The 21,242-nt window shown below is 33.5% G+C and overlaps 1 protein-coding gene across 2 annotated transcripts in view; it reads left to right on the forward strand.

The window, feature by feature from the left end:
• Oatp26F (Organic anion transporting polypeptide 26F) overlaps positions 1-21,242 on the forward strand; it is a 46,048-nt gene that overhangs the window by 10,979 nt on the left and 13,827 nt on the right. For both annotated transcript variants that reach the window (XM_089695994.1, XM_089695996.1), the window contains exon 3: positions 5,302-5,446. In XM_089695994.1, coding sequence (XP_089552120.1) covers positions 5,302-5,446 — 145 coding nt within the window. The remainder of the gene's footprint in view (positions 1-5,301; positions 5,447-21,242) is intronic.

The following is a 21,242-nucleotide window of genomic DNA, read 5'->3' on the forward strand; positions in this document are numbered from 1 at the left end:
GGAATTAAATTAAAACTCGCTAAGTTGGCGCGCGTGCGCAGTAGTAGAGGTATAGATTACTTTGGGCTGACAGAGAAAGTATATCCCGTTCATTGGTTTATTAATTTGATCTGTATGTTCGAGTTTGATATACTGGTCAGTGTATGAGAGTTATAATTTGATATTTGGTTTGAGTTTGCGAAAATAGACGTCGTGACATGGATGTGGGCAATAGGCATGGTGTCTCATGCTTGTGAAATCAATGAAATCGCTCTCGGGAGAAGAAAATAAAATTGGGTACATTTGTTTTCAAAAATAGGATAAAAATACACTATTATTTAATTTATTGAACTATTATTAGAAGGCAGAAAACTCTCAGTAAGAAATCCATATCCTACCTTTCCACCTTGACAAAAACAAAAAATATATCACCTTTTTAGAAGAGAGGGACTGAAACACAGCCTTTACCTTTAAATTTTTAAATAACACTTCAGAACTGTAAATTTTCCACTTCAGTTTTTTGCCTTATCTTGCTTGCTTTTTCATCTAAAACTTACAGACCTCAGCCTCTGTGGTCCCTTACTCTGTCCCCATTTTGTTTATATACAGTAGCACGCTTCGTTTTCATTCAGTCTGTCGCGAAGGGTTGGTGCCGCAGTGTCGCCCTCTGCTGCTCGTCACACGAAAAGTTCCGAACTATGTTTTGAACGGTGAAAAGTTCGCGAAAGAATGGTATTGTTAAATTTGATATTAGAGTTAAGTTTTATGATCGTTCTCGTGAAGGGCTAAAAAAAGATTAACTAATCTATTTAGATTTAAATCTGTTATAGCTACATTAATTAAATTTAAACTTTGATACTTAACAATTATATAAATTATATACTATTTATCTTAATTATTAAATATCCAAATGTACTGCAAAAAATAGGTTATTAATAATTTACAATAAACTATCGATTTCATTGGAAAATGTTTATTTATGAAAAAGGATCTAGTATACTTATACCTAATACGTGAGAAACATGAGAAATTTCTATAGAAAAAGTAATTTTATTTTAACCATAAAATTTTGGCTCATTATTTCGTAAGCAGAAATAAGAACCAATGAAATGAGAAGAAAAGTTCACGTATAAGGAAATATAGTGGAAAATATACATAAGTAACAAATTTTTATCCTATCACTTTCATTTTACTGAAATTCATCTAGATAAGAAGTATACCTTTGTCAAAACAAATGTAATGTCCTTGGTTGATATCATAAACTACAAAGCCATCAAATTGTTGATAACATCAGCATTTCCATGTGAGCACGAATCGTCACAAAATATCCATACTAATATTATAAATGCGAAAGTAACTCTGTCTGTCTGTCTGTTACTCAATCACGCCTAAACTACTGGAACCAGTTTCATGAAATTTGGTATGGAGATATTTTGATACCCGAGAAAGGACATAGGCTATTTTTTATCCCGGGAAAATGACGCAATCCCGGAAATCCCACTTGAACGGGAACTATGCGGGTTTTTTAGGGTTCCGTAGCCAAAATGGCAAAAACGGAACCCTTATAGTTTCGTCATGTCCGTCTGTCCGTCTGTCCGTCTGTCCGTCTGTCACAGCCGATTTACTCGGAAACTATAAGTACTACAGTGATGAAATTTGATGGGAATATGTGTTGTATGAACCGCTACAAAAATATGACACTAAATAGTAAAAAAAAGAATTGGGGGTGGGGCCCCCCATACATGTAACTGAGGGATGAAATTTTTTTTTTCGATGTACATACCCGTGTGGGGTATCAATGGAAAGGTCTTTTAAAATGATATAAAGTTTTCTAAAAAACATTTTTCTTAAAGTGAACGGTTTTTGAGATATCAGCTCTCAAAGTCGTAAAAAGTATGTCCCCCCCCCTCTATTTTTATAACTACGGGGTATAAAATTCTAAAAAAAATAGAGGTGATGCATGCTAATTAACTCTTTCAACGATTTTTGGTTTGATCAAAGTATCTCTTATAGTTTTTGAGATAGGTTGATTTAACTGTAATTTATTATATTTGCTGCTACGGAACCCTTTGTGCGCGAGCCCGACTCGCACTTGGCCGGTTTTCTTTAAATGCGCGGGCGAAGCCGCGGGCGGAAACCTAGTTGGCTATAAGTAATACATGAAATTAAATATTTCATGAGCCATATAGTTAGGCTTTGTCCATCATGCTAAAACTCGATCGATGAAGTTGTTTTGATCTCTATCGTTTTTTTTATTTTTTTTTAATCTTCAAGAAAAGAGCTTATTTGTCCATAAAAGGCCGGCAAAGCACCTGCAACACTTCTAGTTGTATACGTAGTATATTATTATTATTATCTGTGCTTCTAGTGTTACAAGTGTTTATGGGCCGTGGTGACCACTTAACATCAGGTGGCCCACCTGCCCCTGTGCTTGCTCTGACATAAAAAAAAAGATTTGATTTGATAGGATAGCGTTTGAACACGATCTGGATGCTTTCTTTACGGAAACATTTCAACTCAATAGCAATTACGTCGAAACGATTTTTTTTAAATAAATACCTTTATTTGGACCTAAACCTATTCGTCAAAGAAAGAGAGACTTCTAGAAATCTGTACAACATCTTTATAAAGTTCAGTATCAGCTATTTATAAAAAACAAAACAAACCACTATAGATAGAATTCATATGAATAATTAAACAACGCACGTGCATCATAAAAATCTTATCAACACCAATTCAGCCGTCACGGATAAATACTTCTAAGGCATAATAGGTATCCTGTGTATTCTTCGACTTTATAAAAGATTAATATTAAAACGGAACTCTTAAGGTCTAGAGTGACTTCCTGGTGTAGGAAAAGTCTAAGCTGGTGTGAGAGGTGAGGGTCTAAAAAACACTAAGCCTATTGAAATTGTGTAGGACCTTACAAGAATTATTTTTTCATCATTCGGTGTTCGAAATATTTTAAAAGATTTTGTCTTTAATTTTAATGTAAGTATTAGAGAAAAATATAAGATTGGACACGGTATAGTTTGTATTGGTCAGGCTTATTAAAGCAGCTATACCTATAGTTCTGTAGATAGATGTAGTCATAAAGATTTTTCAAATTGAACTCTTGATCAAACACAAACCAGGTATCTGTTAAAAATATAATAGGCATAAGAATAAAATATTCTGCTATTTCAATCTATTTAGCTCTAAGTATTTCATCATTTCATGAAATGCTTGCTCTACTATAACATAATAAACATAATCTCTCTTGAATAAACATGAATGCCATTCTTATTACACGCATGTTTCATAATTCTGTAATAACTTACGATTATACCAATGTCTTTCAGGACCAATTGTAATTAATTGCCTTTTAAATCACGATGTTCTATGCATTTTCTCTATTTATGAGATTTTAACGATTTGACGGCGACCTTCGGCTTCTTTCATAACTCTGTAGTTCATAAAAACTGCGTAAGTTATACTGTGTATTGATGGAATTGGGTTATAAAATACTGGAATATTAGAATCCCTAACATTTACTTAATTTATTTAGAAACTAGGTGTGGCGCGCGATTACCCCCGCTGACGATCTCGCAGGCAAAATCAAGTATTTCCTAGAGAATTTCCATATTCCATAGCTCATGTGTTATTCTATACTTCTGTTAAGATTCATCTATTCAAGTTTTTTTCGTGAAATAATAAAAACATCCATTTATAGTCACAAACTTTCACATTCATAATGTTAGTACAATATGCAATAAAAACTCCTTAAGTATATGTATAAGTGTTATAATTTGTCTCGTGATATAAAAACTAGTTAGGTACCTAAAATCATAATTAAGAAAAGATACCTAAAAATAAAAAGCTATTATTTCCGGAACATGCTCCACACAATCTGTATCAGTAGTTCTTGCATGCGGATTATCATACAAAAAGAAGTATTATTCTCAATCAAGGAATTCAAGATATTTCCTTATTAAAATTTCATACAAATTAGAGTCGACAGTATAAGTGTAGCAAAAAATAGCCAAGCTATAAGTGGTGCTCCAATGAATTCCGATTGGCGTAATAAAGACCGCCCACTCTGTCCTTTATTATTTATATGTAACTAGCTTTATCCCGTGGCTTCGTTTGCGTGATAGTTGGGTTATAAGGTTATAATTCAAAATTGTAACTTTCCCTATTTGCGTGGGAGGGAATATCCTATTCGTTTAAATTAACAATTTAAACAATTATACGTGTAGTTAAATATTGCGTTTCATATTGCAATCTTATTTTAAGAAGTTGGAGCACAAGCATAATGTACTTTAATTTTAGAAAATTGAACATATTATTCTAGGTAATCGTAAATGCAAAATTTTCCAAAGGTGACTCACAGCTGCAGCGGTGTCAGCTATAGATTAACACGCAAAAAGCACAACAATTCACCAATTTCTATAGCCCCATATCACTATAACACAAAGGGAATAAAAAACACAATTTTTAGCCAAGCACACTTAATTAAGGAGCAGAATGTGGGCGCATTGAGCATTAAATCTTGATCTCGTTGTGACAATATTATTAGTTCCGGCCTCTTGTTGTATAATTCAATACGAATTGGTGCAACGGGCTTATGATTTAGTGCTCTTGGTCTTTAGGGTTCCGTAACCTTTTATTTATTTGTCTGTGGTTCCGTAGTGGGAATATTTGAGTAAATTCAATGTCTGTATTGGAACGAAAGTGATATTGTTTGTTCCTTATAAGGAAGACAATTAAATGAATTGTGTTGTTTATATTGTTAGAACGCGTCTGATTAAATAATTAATTTTAAGAACAAATGAATTAGCATCGAACAGTCCCATCATTTACTTTAAAATACAGGTTGTTCAAGTTTATGTCGATTGAAGTTATTAGAATACTAGCGGTCCGCCCCGGCTTCGCCCGTGGTACATGTTTACGTTTTCTCTACATAAGAACCATCCTCGTACTTCAAGGAATATAATAAAAACAGAATTATCGATATCGCTTCAGCCGGTTTCGAGTTATGCGCTTACCAACACATTTTGCGATTCATTTTTATATATAAGAAGACTAGCGGTCCGCTCCGGCTTCGCCCGTGGTACATATTTCGCCTATGTTCTTTCGCAGGGTCTAAAGATTATCTGTGCCAAATTTCTTTAAAATCGGTCCAGTAGTTTATGCGTGAAAACCATACATACATACATACATACATACAAACCTTTCCTCTTTATAATATTAGTGTAGATGTAGATATCACAGCATAGTTATTTAACAATCACCGTACCTTACTAGTTATACAGGATGTTCAAAAATATCTTCTTTCACCAGGGTGAAGAAGACGCAGCATCCCAGCTGTCACCAGAGGAGCGTGCGCTGCGGTGCGGCTGGGGGGTGGTGCGGCCGAGCTGGTTGCAACGCTTCAGGACGGCGAAATGGGCGCTGTTTTGGCTGTGTTGGGCTGGGGCTATACAGGGTGTGTATTTTAGTTTATTTAATCTATACTTTTAATATTATAAAGCTGAAGAGTTGGTTTGTTTGTTTGAACGCGCTAATCTCGGGAACTACTGGTCAGATTTGAAAAATTCTTTCAGTGTTAGATAGCCCATTTATCGAGGAAGGCTACAAGATATATATCATTACGCTAAGACCAACATTAGCGGATCCACGCGGGTGATGAGCTAGTTGGTTATAATGAAGTATTATTTTTTGTTTTTGTTTCAGTTTTTCTTAATTGTTTAGTTGTGGGGGTAGACTGAGTTGGTTTATGAGTTACAATACAGCTAAGTGTGTTGAAGTTTAGTTTTATTATAATTAGTTGAGCTGAGGTATTTTATATATTTTACTTATCATACCTACATGCACAGGTGGTACATGTATTATGAAAAATGAAAAATTGATTACTTTCAGCTTGATTCTATTGGCATTGTCAATTCGTATACAATGTAAAATTCGTCAGAATTAATCCTAATAAAGAACCTTATATAGGGTGTATAAAAAACGTAACTTTTCAATTTGCGTGTAAAAAACCGCCATAATTCAATGAAAAATTGTATTACAAAGGTAGCACAGCGTGAAAATTGTCATTTAAATCGTATAAAGGACCCCCAAGGTGTTTTTTATCTGCACAATTACGTTGTTACGGCAACCCTAGAGAGGGTTCAACCCCCAGGTTAATGTAGATATTGTGCTGTTATTTTATAATATATTTTTTTACAAAAAAAAAATACGTGTGGCACTCGGGGACTGCCGCGGTAAAGCTATTGCACACCTCCGAGCCCGTCGGAGCGTGAGGTTTTTTCGTTACGGAATTTCTCGATTCGGTCCCCGCGCTCAAGGCCCGCGATAGAAGCTATGCAATAGCTTAAAAATAATGATTTTCCTGCCTTATAGTAAAAATTTATACATTACAAAAAATTAGAAGAAGACAACTGAAAATTTTTTCACACAGAAAATTTTTTCAACGTTTTTAAAAATGTCTGCTGTTTAAATTAACTTATGTTACCTGTTTACTTTTGAAAGTTAAAAAAAAAATCTGACAAAATATAAAAAATTAAAAATATAAAATTTTCTGGTGTACCAACACAGTTACTAATCCTAAAATGAACCGTCACATAAGTCCAAATATAGCCAATATTTCGTTATCGGGACTTCCCGGCTCTCGGGGGAAATTAGGCGACACTGTACCTTCATATTAGAATGTACTAAACGTTGCAACTATTATCGGATTTAGTGTATAATGTGTTTAGTTTGGTCTAAAATCTCTGTTTAATCTGCAACTATAGATATGTTATAAAATAATAAGTAAGAACACAGCAAAATAATAACACAGCCGAAAATAAGCCTGCCTGCCTAAGCCTGAAATAGTAAAATTAAGTGTTATAATATCTAGGGCGAGAATCGGAGCTTATTAAATGGATTAAGAAGATATCATATTCAATTATTTGTACTTGTAAGATGATGTAGGTAATTGTTTTTCAGTTTCATTCAGCAATTTTAAGGTTTTTGAAGGGAAATTTTTTCCTGAGACATTATGGTAACATGGCAAGGAAGAAAGCGCATTTTTAATCAATTTAACTACTCCATAAAGTATTATATTTCTGTAAAAACAATACAAATAAACCCAAGTCACAAAAGCTTATAAAATGCGTACAATAAATGCCGACTGTATCATCATTTGAACCAGAATCGTAAAAATGTTTCCAAAATTTATAAGTAGAGCGTGAACACCTAAATAGTACAATGTAGGTAGGTCTTCAGTTACCAAATGAATGAACAGTATGAAACGAATGTTTTTACCGTCCGCAAACATTTAAAACCCATTAACTTACAAACCATTTTGCTATTAAAACCAACATAAATACAAAGAGTGCTGGAAGTGACTGAAATAAGTGACATTTATATGAGAAATTATCAATTTAAAAGACAGCGGACAAGATTTAGGGTGTACGCATAGAAATTGCTGTTGTTTATATAAAAACTACGGCATTGGAATCTTCAAGAAAAGAACGTATTTGTCCTTAGCAGGCCGGGAAATACCTGTAACACCATCAGTTATTATTTACCGGTGGTCACCATTTAACATCAGGTGGCCCATCTGCCTCTGTTTGCTCTGATATAAAAAAGTGAAATGAAAAGTAATTAGCCATTTCAGAGATGAACTGGGTGAATGAGAGGCTCGTTGCGAAAAATACTGCACAACGCGTTGCGGTCACTTTAAAAGAGACACTACGTAAAATTGTGGCAAAAAAACTATCGTTTCTAGTAAAACTATGGCTATAATATCTCGCAATACATCAGTGTAAAGTTCAGCGAGTAATGGCCAACAGGTGTAGTCGACTTGTTGCCAACTAATGTTTATGGCGCTGTTTCTTAACTACCCGCATGGAGAAAAAGTTTGACAATATTATAAGTTACTAGCGGCCCGCCCCGGCTTCGCCCGTGGTACATATGAAAAATAGATGTTGGCCGATTCTCAGACTTACCCGATATGCACAGAAAATTTCATGAGAATCGGTCCACCCGTTTCGGAGGAGTATGCAGACTAACATTGTGACACGAGAATTTTATATATAAGATGTTCATGAAGCGTAAAGGTGTGGTTCTGTATGGGTGAATCGCGATAATATTTTTTTTTCAGTCATAAATTGTCATAGTTTACATTTTTTACGACCAAACACTGGTCAAAAATGCTGAGTTTATAATAAACTTATAATTAAGAATTTTAATGTATTGAAATATTTATATTCAATACAGCTTTTAAAAATTTAAACTATAATGAAGTTGTGATTTAATTCAGAATGCAAATTGGAAAAACCTAGTAAACTATAAATTTTTAAACCATTAATCAAAACCATTAGGTGATTGATTAGAAATGTAAAACATCAAGGAAAATAATGTGATAGAGTTAATTTTCTACTCTTTTTTTAAATATTAAAATTATACAATCGCATATTTTTTTAATACATACATTTAATAGAGCAGTGTTTTATGCACTGTTAAAAAATTACATTACATAAAAATCTGCTGCTATTCGATACAATAATAATAAAATACGTTTAAATATTTTATCATACTATGCAACCGTGTTCGTGTCTCAGCATTAATTCCAAATAAATACGTGACTTATAACACAAACAAAATCGGGACACTCGCTCAATGTAGGTTCACTAGGTAGCATAAATATTTGGGGTTATCATTTTGCTGTATAAATAACTAGCTGTGCTGCGCGGTTTCACCCGCATTGCTCCGCTCCTGTTGGTCTTAGCGTGATGATATATATTCTACTAGCTTTCCGCCCGCGGCTTCGCCCGCGTTTTCAAAGAAAAACCCGTTCCCGTAGGATTTCCGGGATAAAACCTATCCTATGTCCTTTCTCGGGTATCAAAATATCTCTATACCAAATTTCATGCAAATTGGTTCAGTAGTTAAGGCGTGATTGAGTAACAGACAGACAGAGTTACTTTCGCATTTATAATATTAGTATGGATAGCCATCCTCGATAAATATGGGCTATCCAAACCCGAAATAATTTTTCAAATCGGACCAATAGTTCCTGAGATTAGCGCGTTCAAACAGACAAACAAACTCTTCAGCTTTATAATATTAGTATAGATTTGTTTTTTTTTTGTATTATAATATTTTGATTGTTGTATTTTTCTAATTATCACGCTCTATTCTTCACATGTAAATTTAATAAATGTTAAATGATGAATGAATTAAGTTTCCATTAAAAAATGCAATAAATAGATATTATAGCCTAAAACCTTGAAATACCTATGCATATTCAACGTTTATGTTTAAATATTGTTAAGATTATAATAATTAATACAAAAAATATCTATTCTGAAAACAATAACGCTTGGTTTAAAAAGCATATTCTTTCTTTACATTTTTTGAAATTCACTACCCTTTAAGCTTTTCACTCAAATGATTAATCGCTTATTAATTTAATAAAACGATTACAGCATTGTTCAAATTATCATACTCACGGTGAGCAGGCATATCAACAAAGCAGCTAATCCATCACCAATGAATCGAAAATATCACCTAACAGATTTTATAAGCCTTGTTTACACGAAACTGTTTCATAAATTACGATTAAAAATTAATTTTTGAAAACATCTATTATTCGACGATGTACAAAATTTTTATTAATTCAATAGAGAATAGGTTTCTGGACGCAAAAAAAAATACGTCGTTGGCGCCAATATTCTGTGTTTTTTTTGTTATTTTGATTGACAGTTCATCACATCTTACGATTAGAAGCGAAAGATTATTTTTGATCACGAGAACCATAAGGAAATAAACATGCAGTAAATAATATAATAAAATTATAGTAGACCTATTCTAGACTCCGAATAACAACTACATATCTTTGTAATTTGTCAATATAATACAGACGTAGGTACATAGAGAGATAAGTTACAGCAACGTAAATAATCATAAATTCCAATGTATTGAAATACAAATAATTTTACAAACAACAGCCTTTTGTATCGTAAGGTATATACATACATAAAATAAATATATTTTTCACCCTCAATATGTACACTGCATAATATTTTTCGGCGCTACGTGACTAGGCATTGGCGTGCGGCATTGTCCATACTGCGCTCAATTTATCGGAGGCTTTGTTAATAAATTCTCATAATGTTCGCAAATATAATAAAGGATATTTAAAATTTTGCATTCTTTGATAATGATTTTTTTATAACACCATTTATTTTTAGTTACTTCATAATATTTTTTATAGATCAATCAAATCAGACAAAGACTATTATTTTTCGTAGGTTTAGCAATCAAACTAAGTGAAAAGTGTTAATTTAAATTTCAAAACCTTTTAAATATTCAAAAAACTTAATTTAGGCGTGTTGAATTTACTCGGAAGTAGTTAATATTTTGTAATGTAAATTCATCAGTCATCTGCTTAATTTAAAAGGAAAATGTTAATAGTTTTTACTGCTAATATATCAATTAACTACAATAACAAATAACACAAGATAAATGTGCAAGACTACATTGTCATTTCTCTATCCCGGGTATCATTTTCCCGGGATGTATTGTAAGCCCGGTCATTAGTTCCCAGCTTCGTTTGACGGAAACTATGAAAGTTATCAATTTTCATTCAAGTGGTATTAATATTTTTATTGGCGTTGATGGAGGAGCAATGATTTGTTGCTTTTAAGATTTTGTCGATGTCTTTATTTTTGAAACTGTAATTATTATAACTTATTTTTATCATTACACGCGTAACGTTTACAAGAAAATAATATATCGCATAATAACATCATAGTTGCGTACACCCTATCATAATAATATGTCGGTTTAGACACAAGAGGGTGTCAATATACAAGTATTTACAGATTTCCACCTGGGTATCTCCTGGATAGAATTACAAGGATTATAGGATCATAATGTTTTCATGAATCTTTTTCATGTTATGAAGTGTCCTCCAAATATACAAGATCGGTTGTGTACGAGTGCAAATCATGATAATAGACAATTTATTAAACGCAAAAGCTAGCAATCGAATTTAATCCCAATGCTTACAATTTTAGCTAATGTAACGAGATCACATCGTCTGATTGCAAGCGGCTTTAGGGCTTATATGATGTCCCATAGCGAAAAATCCCATAGCGCGATGCAGTAAGCCGCTAAGCCTATTATGGTATGATTCTGGACAATGCGACAATTTGTATTGTAACGGTTTATACGACTCGTGGCTAAGCCTCCGGATTGAAATGTGACTGCTACTAATGTAGATTGTGTGGATAGGTGGATGCTTCTTACTTTTTTTCGCAAAAAATCGATTGAGAGTTTGTATAATCGGCATAGAGAAGAAATAATTTGGAAAATCCAAAAGTGCACGCCTCATAATTTTTTTTTAATAATTATTTATTAATTATTATTTTTGTTTATTTAATAACAATTAAACCACATCGAATCAGACCCTGAAAAATGAAAGGGTTCTATTTCTGAGCATACTCAAGCGTAAGAGAAAAAAAAGACTCGATTAGTAAAGTATTTCGGTCGCTATCGTGTTAACAAGAAAATCCTCCGCACATACAGACACACGGACGACCAAGACAGAACTTTTTTAAACTGTTTTTTAACTAGTTTAAATAACAAAAATGACATCAAAAATATCATGAATGTTAAAAATAGTGTCTTTTCTTAATATGTGTGTGTATGTATTATCTTACAAGTGCAATGTATGATACATAAAGACATTTTAAGTTTGAAAAATCAGATATTTTGCGCGAAGTGACAGTAGTACCCACCTCAACGCTTCGCTTATGAGGCGTGCAATATTATCCGGAGTAGAATATAGGATGCTTTTTGTCCTCAGCTATTTTTGCCATCTTTCTGTCCTATGTACATTCTATATTTTTAACCCCCACGTAAATTGTAAGTTTTACACAATGAAGTATTATATGTGTATTTGTCTGTGGTATTGCTCCCAAATACTCAGATTACAGTTTTTTTTTAGTTAAAAATTCGTGGACTAGATTCTTAACTAGGTTTGATAGAAAACATAATCTAGGACAAGGTATTCAGCTCTCACTTAAACTAGTTTTAGGACATCGGCTCTTAATGAAATTAACAATAATTTAAAGTCATGTTATGTATATCGTACGTAACTACTATAAATATAGACAGATTGTACAGCATAGAGTTTGGCCAGCCAAAGCTGAACCCAGTAAAGGGCGGTAAATTTAAAAAATATGGACCTGGTAACATCGGCTTTAGTAGGAAAAAAACATTTTGATACTTTTGATATTCATAAAGGTGATCATAGTATATAGGTACATTAGGTACACAACACAGCAGGATTTAAACATTATTAAATTAAATTATTTGAACCGTTTTCAACAAAACTGACAACTAACTACGCAGAAACACCATGATGACATTCCATAGTGTGGCCGCTACAAAAAACACTGGGTTCAGCTTTGGCTGGCCAGACTCTAAAATCTAACAATGGTACCTAGAGCACTGAGCAATGTATGCGATTCGTTCTGAAATTCATACGTTTTTCTTGTTACTTTTTGAACGTGATTCCATCAAACCATGTGCATAGCGGACTAGTATTTGAACTGTGGAATGATGTTCTAGATGTTTCGTATGAATTTTAATGTGTTTTTTGTTAAGCGACATTCGATAAATGTTGAATTTTGTTCAACATTTATCGAATGTCGCTTACCGATGTTCCATGAAACGAAATTTATGAATGTATTATCATGGGATAGCTCCGTGAGTAGAAGTAATGCCTCCCCTCCATGAACGTCTGTGACATTTTTTGTAGAAGAGATTGTTGGTATTTATAGAACTACATTATGTGAAAATATCGATCCAGAATTGAAAGCCAAAATTATTTAACAACTATTACCCCCCTCAAATATAGTTGTAATCACACTTCCTACATAGACAAATATAATTCTATTTGTCCATGCTTCCTACCAGTAAAAAGATCTATTCGAACCAGGAGTCCTGTCCAATTACTAAACTTAATTAACTATATTTTAGCATAAATTAAGCCTTGACATGCCATCTCCATATATCCCCGTCCCAATCAACGCTGCTCACACGAGAATGAACAGAAATACGAACTTCATTAGCGAATAGTACTAATTTGCTTTTCCCGCCAAGAAATGCCGCCATATTGTTTGCCAGCGTGCTTGACAAACATTTGTTTTTAGTGCTTCAAGTTTGCGAGGGATTTGTTTTAGCTGTTCGTATCAAGTACACTGTAACCGTGTAAAAACTAAAAAAGTCGCTATTGCTCAGTAACAATGCATAGCTATATTTTTTTGTAAAAAAAAAACTTTCTTTTAAAATCGGGAAAGTGATGTTCGTACTAGAGGGTTTTTATTCGAAACACACTATACTTTTTATTTGCATGAGCAAAAGTGATAGTTGATAGATTGATGGACATATTATAACGACCTATTATTAGGTATTTCTATATACTAAATACGGTGTTACATGCAGAAAAAGCCAATTTTTCGATTCGTTTTATCGATACTCTGCTTCTGACTTGAAGATACCTTATCGAATGTGCATTAAACATAATCTTAAAATTTTCGAACGGCTTCACGGTTTGGTGGCTTATAGCCAAGAGAGTAGGTACCTACTGATAACAGATAATAGATAATTCAATTGCCAATGTCGATTTCCTTTGCAGAAGGAAGTTGTTTCTCAACAATGAGAAAAAATATGCACGATGATATTTTAAATGATGGATATTTCTCGTCACCTATAAAAATGATGTGCTTATCACATTATAAGTGACTTGAACAACTTAATATTTCAGTTGAACATTCAATACCAACGAAAACTTTTCCACTTTTCTTGCGAAAAACATTTCCATGATATTTCCGTATTTATTCAAACAAAAACATATCCCCAAACAAGCCCTTCGTCTGCGTATTAGGTAACATGTAACAAGTACTAATTGGCTCAGCTTAATCCGTCAAGTGTCCTCAAGTTATCGGTGTGAGTGCAACCCCATCGCCGGATTTTCCGCTCCGCTGGACTCGATTAACTGTAACTTGAGCTGGCGCTACGGAACGAGCGATTTTTTGAGCTACGTTGTTTTTACATAGTGTTCATGTGTGTGTGTTTGAGTGTGAGTGTGTGAATGTAAACTTTGCCAACTTTAATAACGAGAAATATTAACGTGATAGAGGTAGTCTCTTTTCGTTTTCTTTTTGAAATGAAACTTCTTTATCGGGGTTGGACAAAAATTTAGTGTAACATTTTTGCGTTACGCCGTACGCGTGACATTTTTGCGCTACGCCGTACGCGTGACATTTTTGCGTTACGCCATACCTACTCGTGACATTTTTAAGGTCATAAAGAAGTTTCACTTCTTACGTGTGTACTCTAGTACATGCATACATTTTTTTATTCTTAATTTTAAATAGAAATAATAATCAACCTGTGCAAAGACTATTGAGATATAAAAATTATATATCCAAAGGCTATATTTGTAAGTTCTTTGCAACCTATGGACTTCGTGCATAAATAAAATTAACTCAATTGTTTTGTTACTTAAAATAATCTTTCTTGTAGTCAATTTAGTGGCCATACTGCAATGGAGTATCGAAGCTTCATAACACACCGGAATGGGGTTGATTCAACGTGTTATTACTATACACTTTGAGAATGGTTTACATGTTATTAAAGTTTATATAAGTGTGTATGCAATGCAGTTCATGGTTGGATAAACTATAATTTGGTAAAGTAGCTGGAGTCCGCGGTCGATTCCCGTGGAGCGTGGTATCTTTGAATTTTATTCCTAGCTCCAGATTCGAGAAGTGGTTTTAGAATGAAAGAACAAACATTCATCCATACGTCCTCACAAACTTTCACGTCTATAAACTTAATAGGATATGTAGGTACTTGTTTATATGGAAATTATTATGTCACTAGGTTTCCGCCCGCGGCTTCGCCCGCGCAGTCAAAGAAAAACCCGCATAGTTCCCGTTCCCGTGGGATTTCCGGGATTGCGTCATTATCCCGGGATAAAAAGTAGCCTATGTCCTTTCTCGGGTATCAAAATAGAAAGAAAGAAAGAAAGAAGAAAGAAAAACATTTATTTGACAACACAGCGTGACACATCAAAAAGTAGACAATAAAGAAAAGAATACATACAAATAACACAAAAAATTCAACACGAAAAAAATAAAAAATATTAAAACAAATTGTGCCCGCAGTACCGCCAAAAAGGACCTAGTTCAGCTTGTGCCAGGCATGAGCCTAGTGCTGGTTTTCAACTAGAACCTAGTTTCGACTCACGGATGTGAAGCGACGCAATAATAATAATTAATTAAAAATAATGTGATAAACATAATATTACATACATATATATCATACCGTGAAAAAACGTACCCACACAAATATCCAAATAAAAAGTTCTATAAAATAAATAGACTTAAGATAGGATTGACCCATACCAATAGATAAAAAAAAAACAAAAACGAAAAAATAAGCATTGGACATTAATCTAACCTTCGCTGTTCATCGATTAAGTAGTTCTTAAGATGTTTTTTGAATGTATTAATGTTTAATGTTTAATGTAATAAATATCGCCATACTAAATTTCATGAAAATTAGTTCAGTAGTTTAAGCGTGATTGAGTAGGTAACAGACAGACACTCGGTCTGTACTTTCGCATTTATAATATTAGTATGGATTTATATATGTATGTAGCTACACAGACGATAAATATTCCAAAATATCACCCGTATCGACACAGCAAGCTTGCACATATTTTATTTCTTCAACTTAAAAACCATACTTAAGAGTAGAACGGTGATTTTTAAACAATAAAACAGACGATTACCTCAAGTGGTCGAGCAATTAAAAGTTTTATTATTACCAAAGTTGCGAACTTTCTGCTGACGAGATTTTAACGGAATTTTAAAATAAACTCCGATACAACGGGAACTGGACCAGTTTATTATATTTTGAAACTAGCATTCTGCCCGCGGTTTCACTCGCTGGTTTTCCGTAGTTTCTTTCCCCTGTTCTCGTTTTGAAGTTTCGCGATGAAAATCTTAAACACAGGTAATTTCCAAGGTTAGAAACATGGTATTATGAATATCGTGATTCATATAAATCTGTCGTTTGTTCTGGTGTAAAATGTAACAGACAGATATACTAATTTACTGTCTCATTTCACATATTATAATATATATATCTTAGCATTAATAGCCTATAGGATATTATGAATATTATTTCAACTATACATATGAACATATTTAGTTGAAATAATTTTCAAAACTGCTAAATCCTAATGCCTCGATTAAGCAGAGGTCAAACCCAGTGTGCAAAATGAAAACCTATCTCCATCACACAACAAAAAACCTTGCCTATATTCATAAATTATTTAACACTACTACCTATAGATACCACCACTCAGGCACTGAGCCACATCCCTAAAACTAATCGTATTAAAAAGAACAAAAGCCTTCCCTCGGAAGCAGGTGGTGCGCTCACTTCATTTAACTTTAGACATTTTTATAGCCCTCCATCTTGTTTTGGCTACAACTTGTCCAATAATTTTTAACTTTCTTACACTTTACTGTATTCTCAGGTTACTTTAAATTCTGAGAATTTAAATTTTGGTCTGCATTCATGATAGCATTGAATTCGTAAGTATGTCCTTACTCTTTATATTATCCACTTATAACCATTGTAATAATATTTAATTAAAAGAAGAAGAAGAAGTAATAATATTATTCATTTGGAATTATCTTCTGATCAATTTCCTGGTGTAGCTCTACCAAAAAGTAGAGAAAATACGTTATCTGCAAATTACATTTATTTATTTGAATCTTCCTTTCCTACTCATCTTTCTATTAGATTATCTCCTCCACGTAATTTATATAATAATCATTCGTAAAAAGAAAATTATTCATCAACTAGCTTTCCGCCCGCGGCTTCGCCCGCATTTTCAAAGATAAACCCGCATAGTTCCTGTTCCCGTGGGATTTCCGGGATAAAACCTATCCTATGTGCTAATCCAAGTTACCCTCTGTAATCTGTATGTGTACTAAAATTCATTGTAATCAGTTCAGTAGTTTTTGCGTGAAAGAGTAACAAACATCCATACAAACTTTCACATTTATAATATTAATAGGATAAATTAGCACGAGGTCATAGAATTATGGCTTTTAAAGTTTGCATTGCGTTATCATTGTTTCTGGGTATTAAACATAATCTTAAACAAATGAAAATTCCGCTGAAGAGATTATAAGAATGACGTTTGGTTACAGATACTAAAGAATAAATATAAGATAGTGAGGCGGCGTTCAACTATACCTTTATTTAAATAAATATACATTTACAGTGATATAATTATATTTTAAAAAGTGGGATTGGCCCTGTCTTAGTCACGTGTGACGTGATAAATAGTACGATAGGGATAACTTTTAAAAAACTACGGGATTTTTGCACGCCTCATAAGCGAAGCGTTGAGGTGGGTACTACTGTCACTTCGCGCAAAACATCTGATTTTTCAAACTTAAAATGTCTTTATGTATCATACATTGCACTTGTAAGATAATACATACACACACATATTAAGAAAAAACACTATTTTTAACGTTCATGATATTTTTGATGTCATTTTTGTTATTTAAACTAGTTAAAAAACAGTTTAGAAAAGTTCTGTCTTGGACGTCCGTGTGTCTGTATGTGCGGATCCTTTTTCTTGTTAACACGATAGCGACCGAAATACCTACTTTACTAATCGAGTCTTTTTTTAGGGTTCCGTAGCCAAAATGGCAAAAACGGAACCCTTATAGTTTCGTCATGTCCGTCTGTCCGTCTGTCCGTCTGTCCGTCTGTCACAGCCGATTTACTCGGAAACTATAAGTACTACAGTGATGAAATTTGATGGGAATATGTGTTGTATGAACCGCTACAAAAATATGACACTAAATAGTAAAAAAAAGAATTGGGGGTGGGGCCCCCCATACATGTAACTGAGGGATGAAATTTTTTTTTTCGATGTACATACCCGTGTGGGGTATCAATGGAAAGGTCTTTTAAAATGATATAAAGTTTTCTAAAAAACATTTTTCTTAAAGTGAACGGTTTTTGAGATATCAGCTCTCAAAGTCGTAAAAAGTATGTCCCCCCCCCTCTATTTTTATAACTACGGGGTATAAAATTCTAAAAAAAATAGAGGTGATGCATGCTAATTAACTCTTTCAACGATTTTTGGTTTGATCAAAGTATCTCTTATAGTTTTTGAGATAGGTTGATTTAACTGTAATTTATTATATTTGCTGCTACGGAACCCTTTGTGCGCGAGCCCGACTCGCACTTGGCCGGTTTTATTTTCTCTTACGCTTGAGTATGCTCAGGAATAGAACCCTTTCATTTTTCAGGGTCTGATTCGATGTGGTTTAATTGTTATTAAATAAACAAAAATAATAATTAATAAATATTTATTAAAAAAAAATTATGAGGCGTGCACTTTTGGATTTTCCAAATTATTTTTATATGGTATTGAAGACAGTAGAAGTTTCGTGAAAAATCCTCAACAAAAATTATTTAAAACCTGCCTCTAATCACGCACAATGCTCCAAATCCGATTTTATCTCACGTTTTTCAAATTAAAATTAAACCATTTTTTACTTCCGGTATAGCCCTGTCAATCATTCGCAGGAGTCACTTTAAAAGATCGTGTCACTGAAAATGCTTATTAAAATCATAAAAGAACATAGAGTCATCTCAATTTGTCTACCCCGGGGGCTATACGTCACGTTTATGAGTAGGGTTGGCACTCGTGAAAAATAAAATATTTATTAGATTGATGACGTGATTAACAAAGGTATATATTAGCTTAACATTTTATTGAAATTTATAATTCGATCGTTCTTGATATGCTTTATGGTGTAATTCCCTATTTTACAGCTACATACTATATATACTGCAGTCTTTAAATTTTTTGCATATTTAACATTTCGACGATTATTTATTGTACTTACTTTCTGACGGTTAAATAGTGAATTAGTACCTATGTAATTATTTGCTAGAAGCTGTTTTTTTAACCGGGAATCGAATTTAGGGTCTACTCAAACCAAATTTAAGTCTATATCAAGGATTCGGACAGTTTATCTATACTTCTAGGTATAGGTACTAATATTATAAAGCTGAAGAGTTTGTTTTGTTGTTTGTTTGTTTGTTTGAACGATGATACGTCCGATTTGAAAAATTATTTCGGTATTAGATAGCCCATTTATCGAAGAAGGCTAAAGGCTATATATTATAATCACGCTAAGACCAACAGGAGCGGAGCAATGCAGTCTTATAATAATTGTAGTGTATATTATAATAATTGACATAAAACGGAACGCTATAATAACATTTATACATATTACAAAAAGCTGGCAGCCCTACTTCCGCCTCATTTCTACCATTTAAAACGTTATTGACAGAGACAGGACAATCTTTTGATCCTTGTTTATTATTGCGGAGGCATTTTTAATAGCTTCAACGGGTCAACATCATTTATTGTGAAACACTGAAATGCAATAAAGGACGGATGTAAATAAAGTTTTTTCCTTATTGTTTTGTATCTATGAAGAAATGTATTTGCAATGATGGACTGGTTTGAAAAAACTGTGTCGTATAACGGTAGGTAAATTATTGAGGATTGAATATCAATGAATCCTTGTTCTAATTCTATAATATCCAAATAATTCCACGACGTAATTAGGTTGAACAATTATTGAAGTGAAAACTTCTTTAGCGGCGTTGGGTATAAAATCTTAAACTCGCGTCAGGACACGTGGGCTGATTGAAAAAGTGTAAGATGGATTTTTTTTTGCCCTTATATTCCATGCGTAAGACGGATACCATTCCAAAATATCAAACATGCTGAACGTTAATAATCAAGTTTTCACTTCTACCGGCATTCCCGGAGTGCAACCCGTCTTTTTTTAAAGTGAAACTTTTATTACATCGTCTCAAACTTTTTGGTCTGTGTAGCGCATGTCGCGTGTATCGCGGCTGCCGAGTAGGTATACCTACTCGGCAGCCGACCGTCACGCGACATGCGCTACACAAAGCAGTGTTCGGAACCGTTCGAACAGTTTCACTTTTACCGTGGTTTCATAAAAGCACACAACATTTTTAATGGAAATTGGGAATACCTACCTACATTTCAAATGTTTTACGTTCCGTTTTCAGCCGTTGATTAAATTGCTTTCAGTAATAAAAAAAAAACATGAAAAATAATATTCAAAATTTATGAAAGGTCATGAACTATGAAGTTAGGTTACAGTCATAAAAATCTATAACTAAAGCTGATGTTATCTTAAAATTACCGGAATTTCGTATATTTTCGACCTTGCCAGAGCAGAATAATTTAACGGGGCATCGACCACTCTTTCACATTATGTTAATGTATACAAAAACATTGTTTAATGTTTTTGCTAATTTTCGTCTGTTTCAGAACCGCTAGAATTCATTAACTTCAAAAATATCTGTTTTTAAATCAAATTAAATGCAGCTTGTTTATCCTAATGTGTCAAACAGGAATATACAAACCATTCCAACATATTTAACACTTGGAGACAGAACTTGACTTTTTTTTAACAAATATTCCTTCAAATTAAAAATTAAAATTCTAATCATACAGTTTCTATTGAGTATATCCTATTTCAATGTTATACTAGGCGCTTGCCCAGCGCGGTACCCTGACTGCTCGGGAAAATAATCATAGTAAAAATAAAAAAAAGACGTGTGGCACTCGGGGACTGCCCCGGTAAAGCTATTGCATAGCATGCCTTCAAGCCACACCTCCGAGCCCGTCGTAGTGGGGAGAGTGAGGTTTTTTCGTTACGGAATTTCTCGATTCAGTCCCCGCGCTCAAGGCCCGCGATAGAAGCTATGCAATAGCTTAATAAAAAATAGCTTCCGTTATTTTAGAATTTATCCATTACAAAAAAGTCTTTCGATATTAACGTAGATTTAAAACAATTGCAATAGATATGGAATATCAATCAGAGCACATAAAGGTTCAGCTTAAAATATCCCACTTGATTAATGTTTCACAATGTCCGACGGATGGCCGACCGAAATAGCCTGTGCTTTATTATTTCATTTCGGAAACTTGATAAAAATGGATTGCGATTATGTGAATATGAAAGAGTACTGTCATTTAATATTTTAGTGGGTTTTGAAATGATATACTTAGCAGTTAGAATTCACAAATGAAACTGAGTTGATACTAAAAGGATAATTCCACA

This window comes from Colias philodice, chromosome 6 (genome assembly GCF_061535455.1).
Source record: "Colias philodice isolate Cphi_HAF_F1 chromosome 6, ilColPhil1 Martin Lab GWU primary, whole genome shotgun sequence".
In the NCBI taxonomy this organism is placed as follows: Eukaryota; Metazoa; Arthropoda; class Insecta; order Lepidoptera; family Pieridae; genus Colias; species Colias philodice.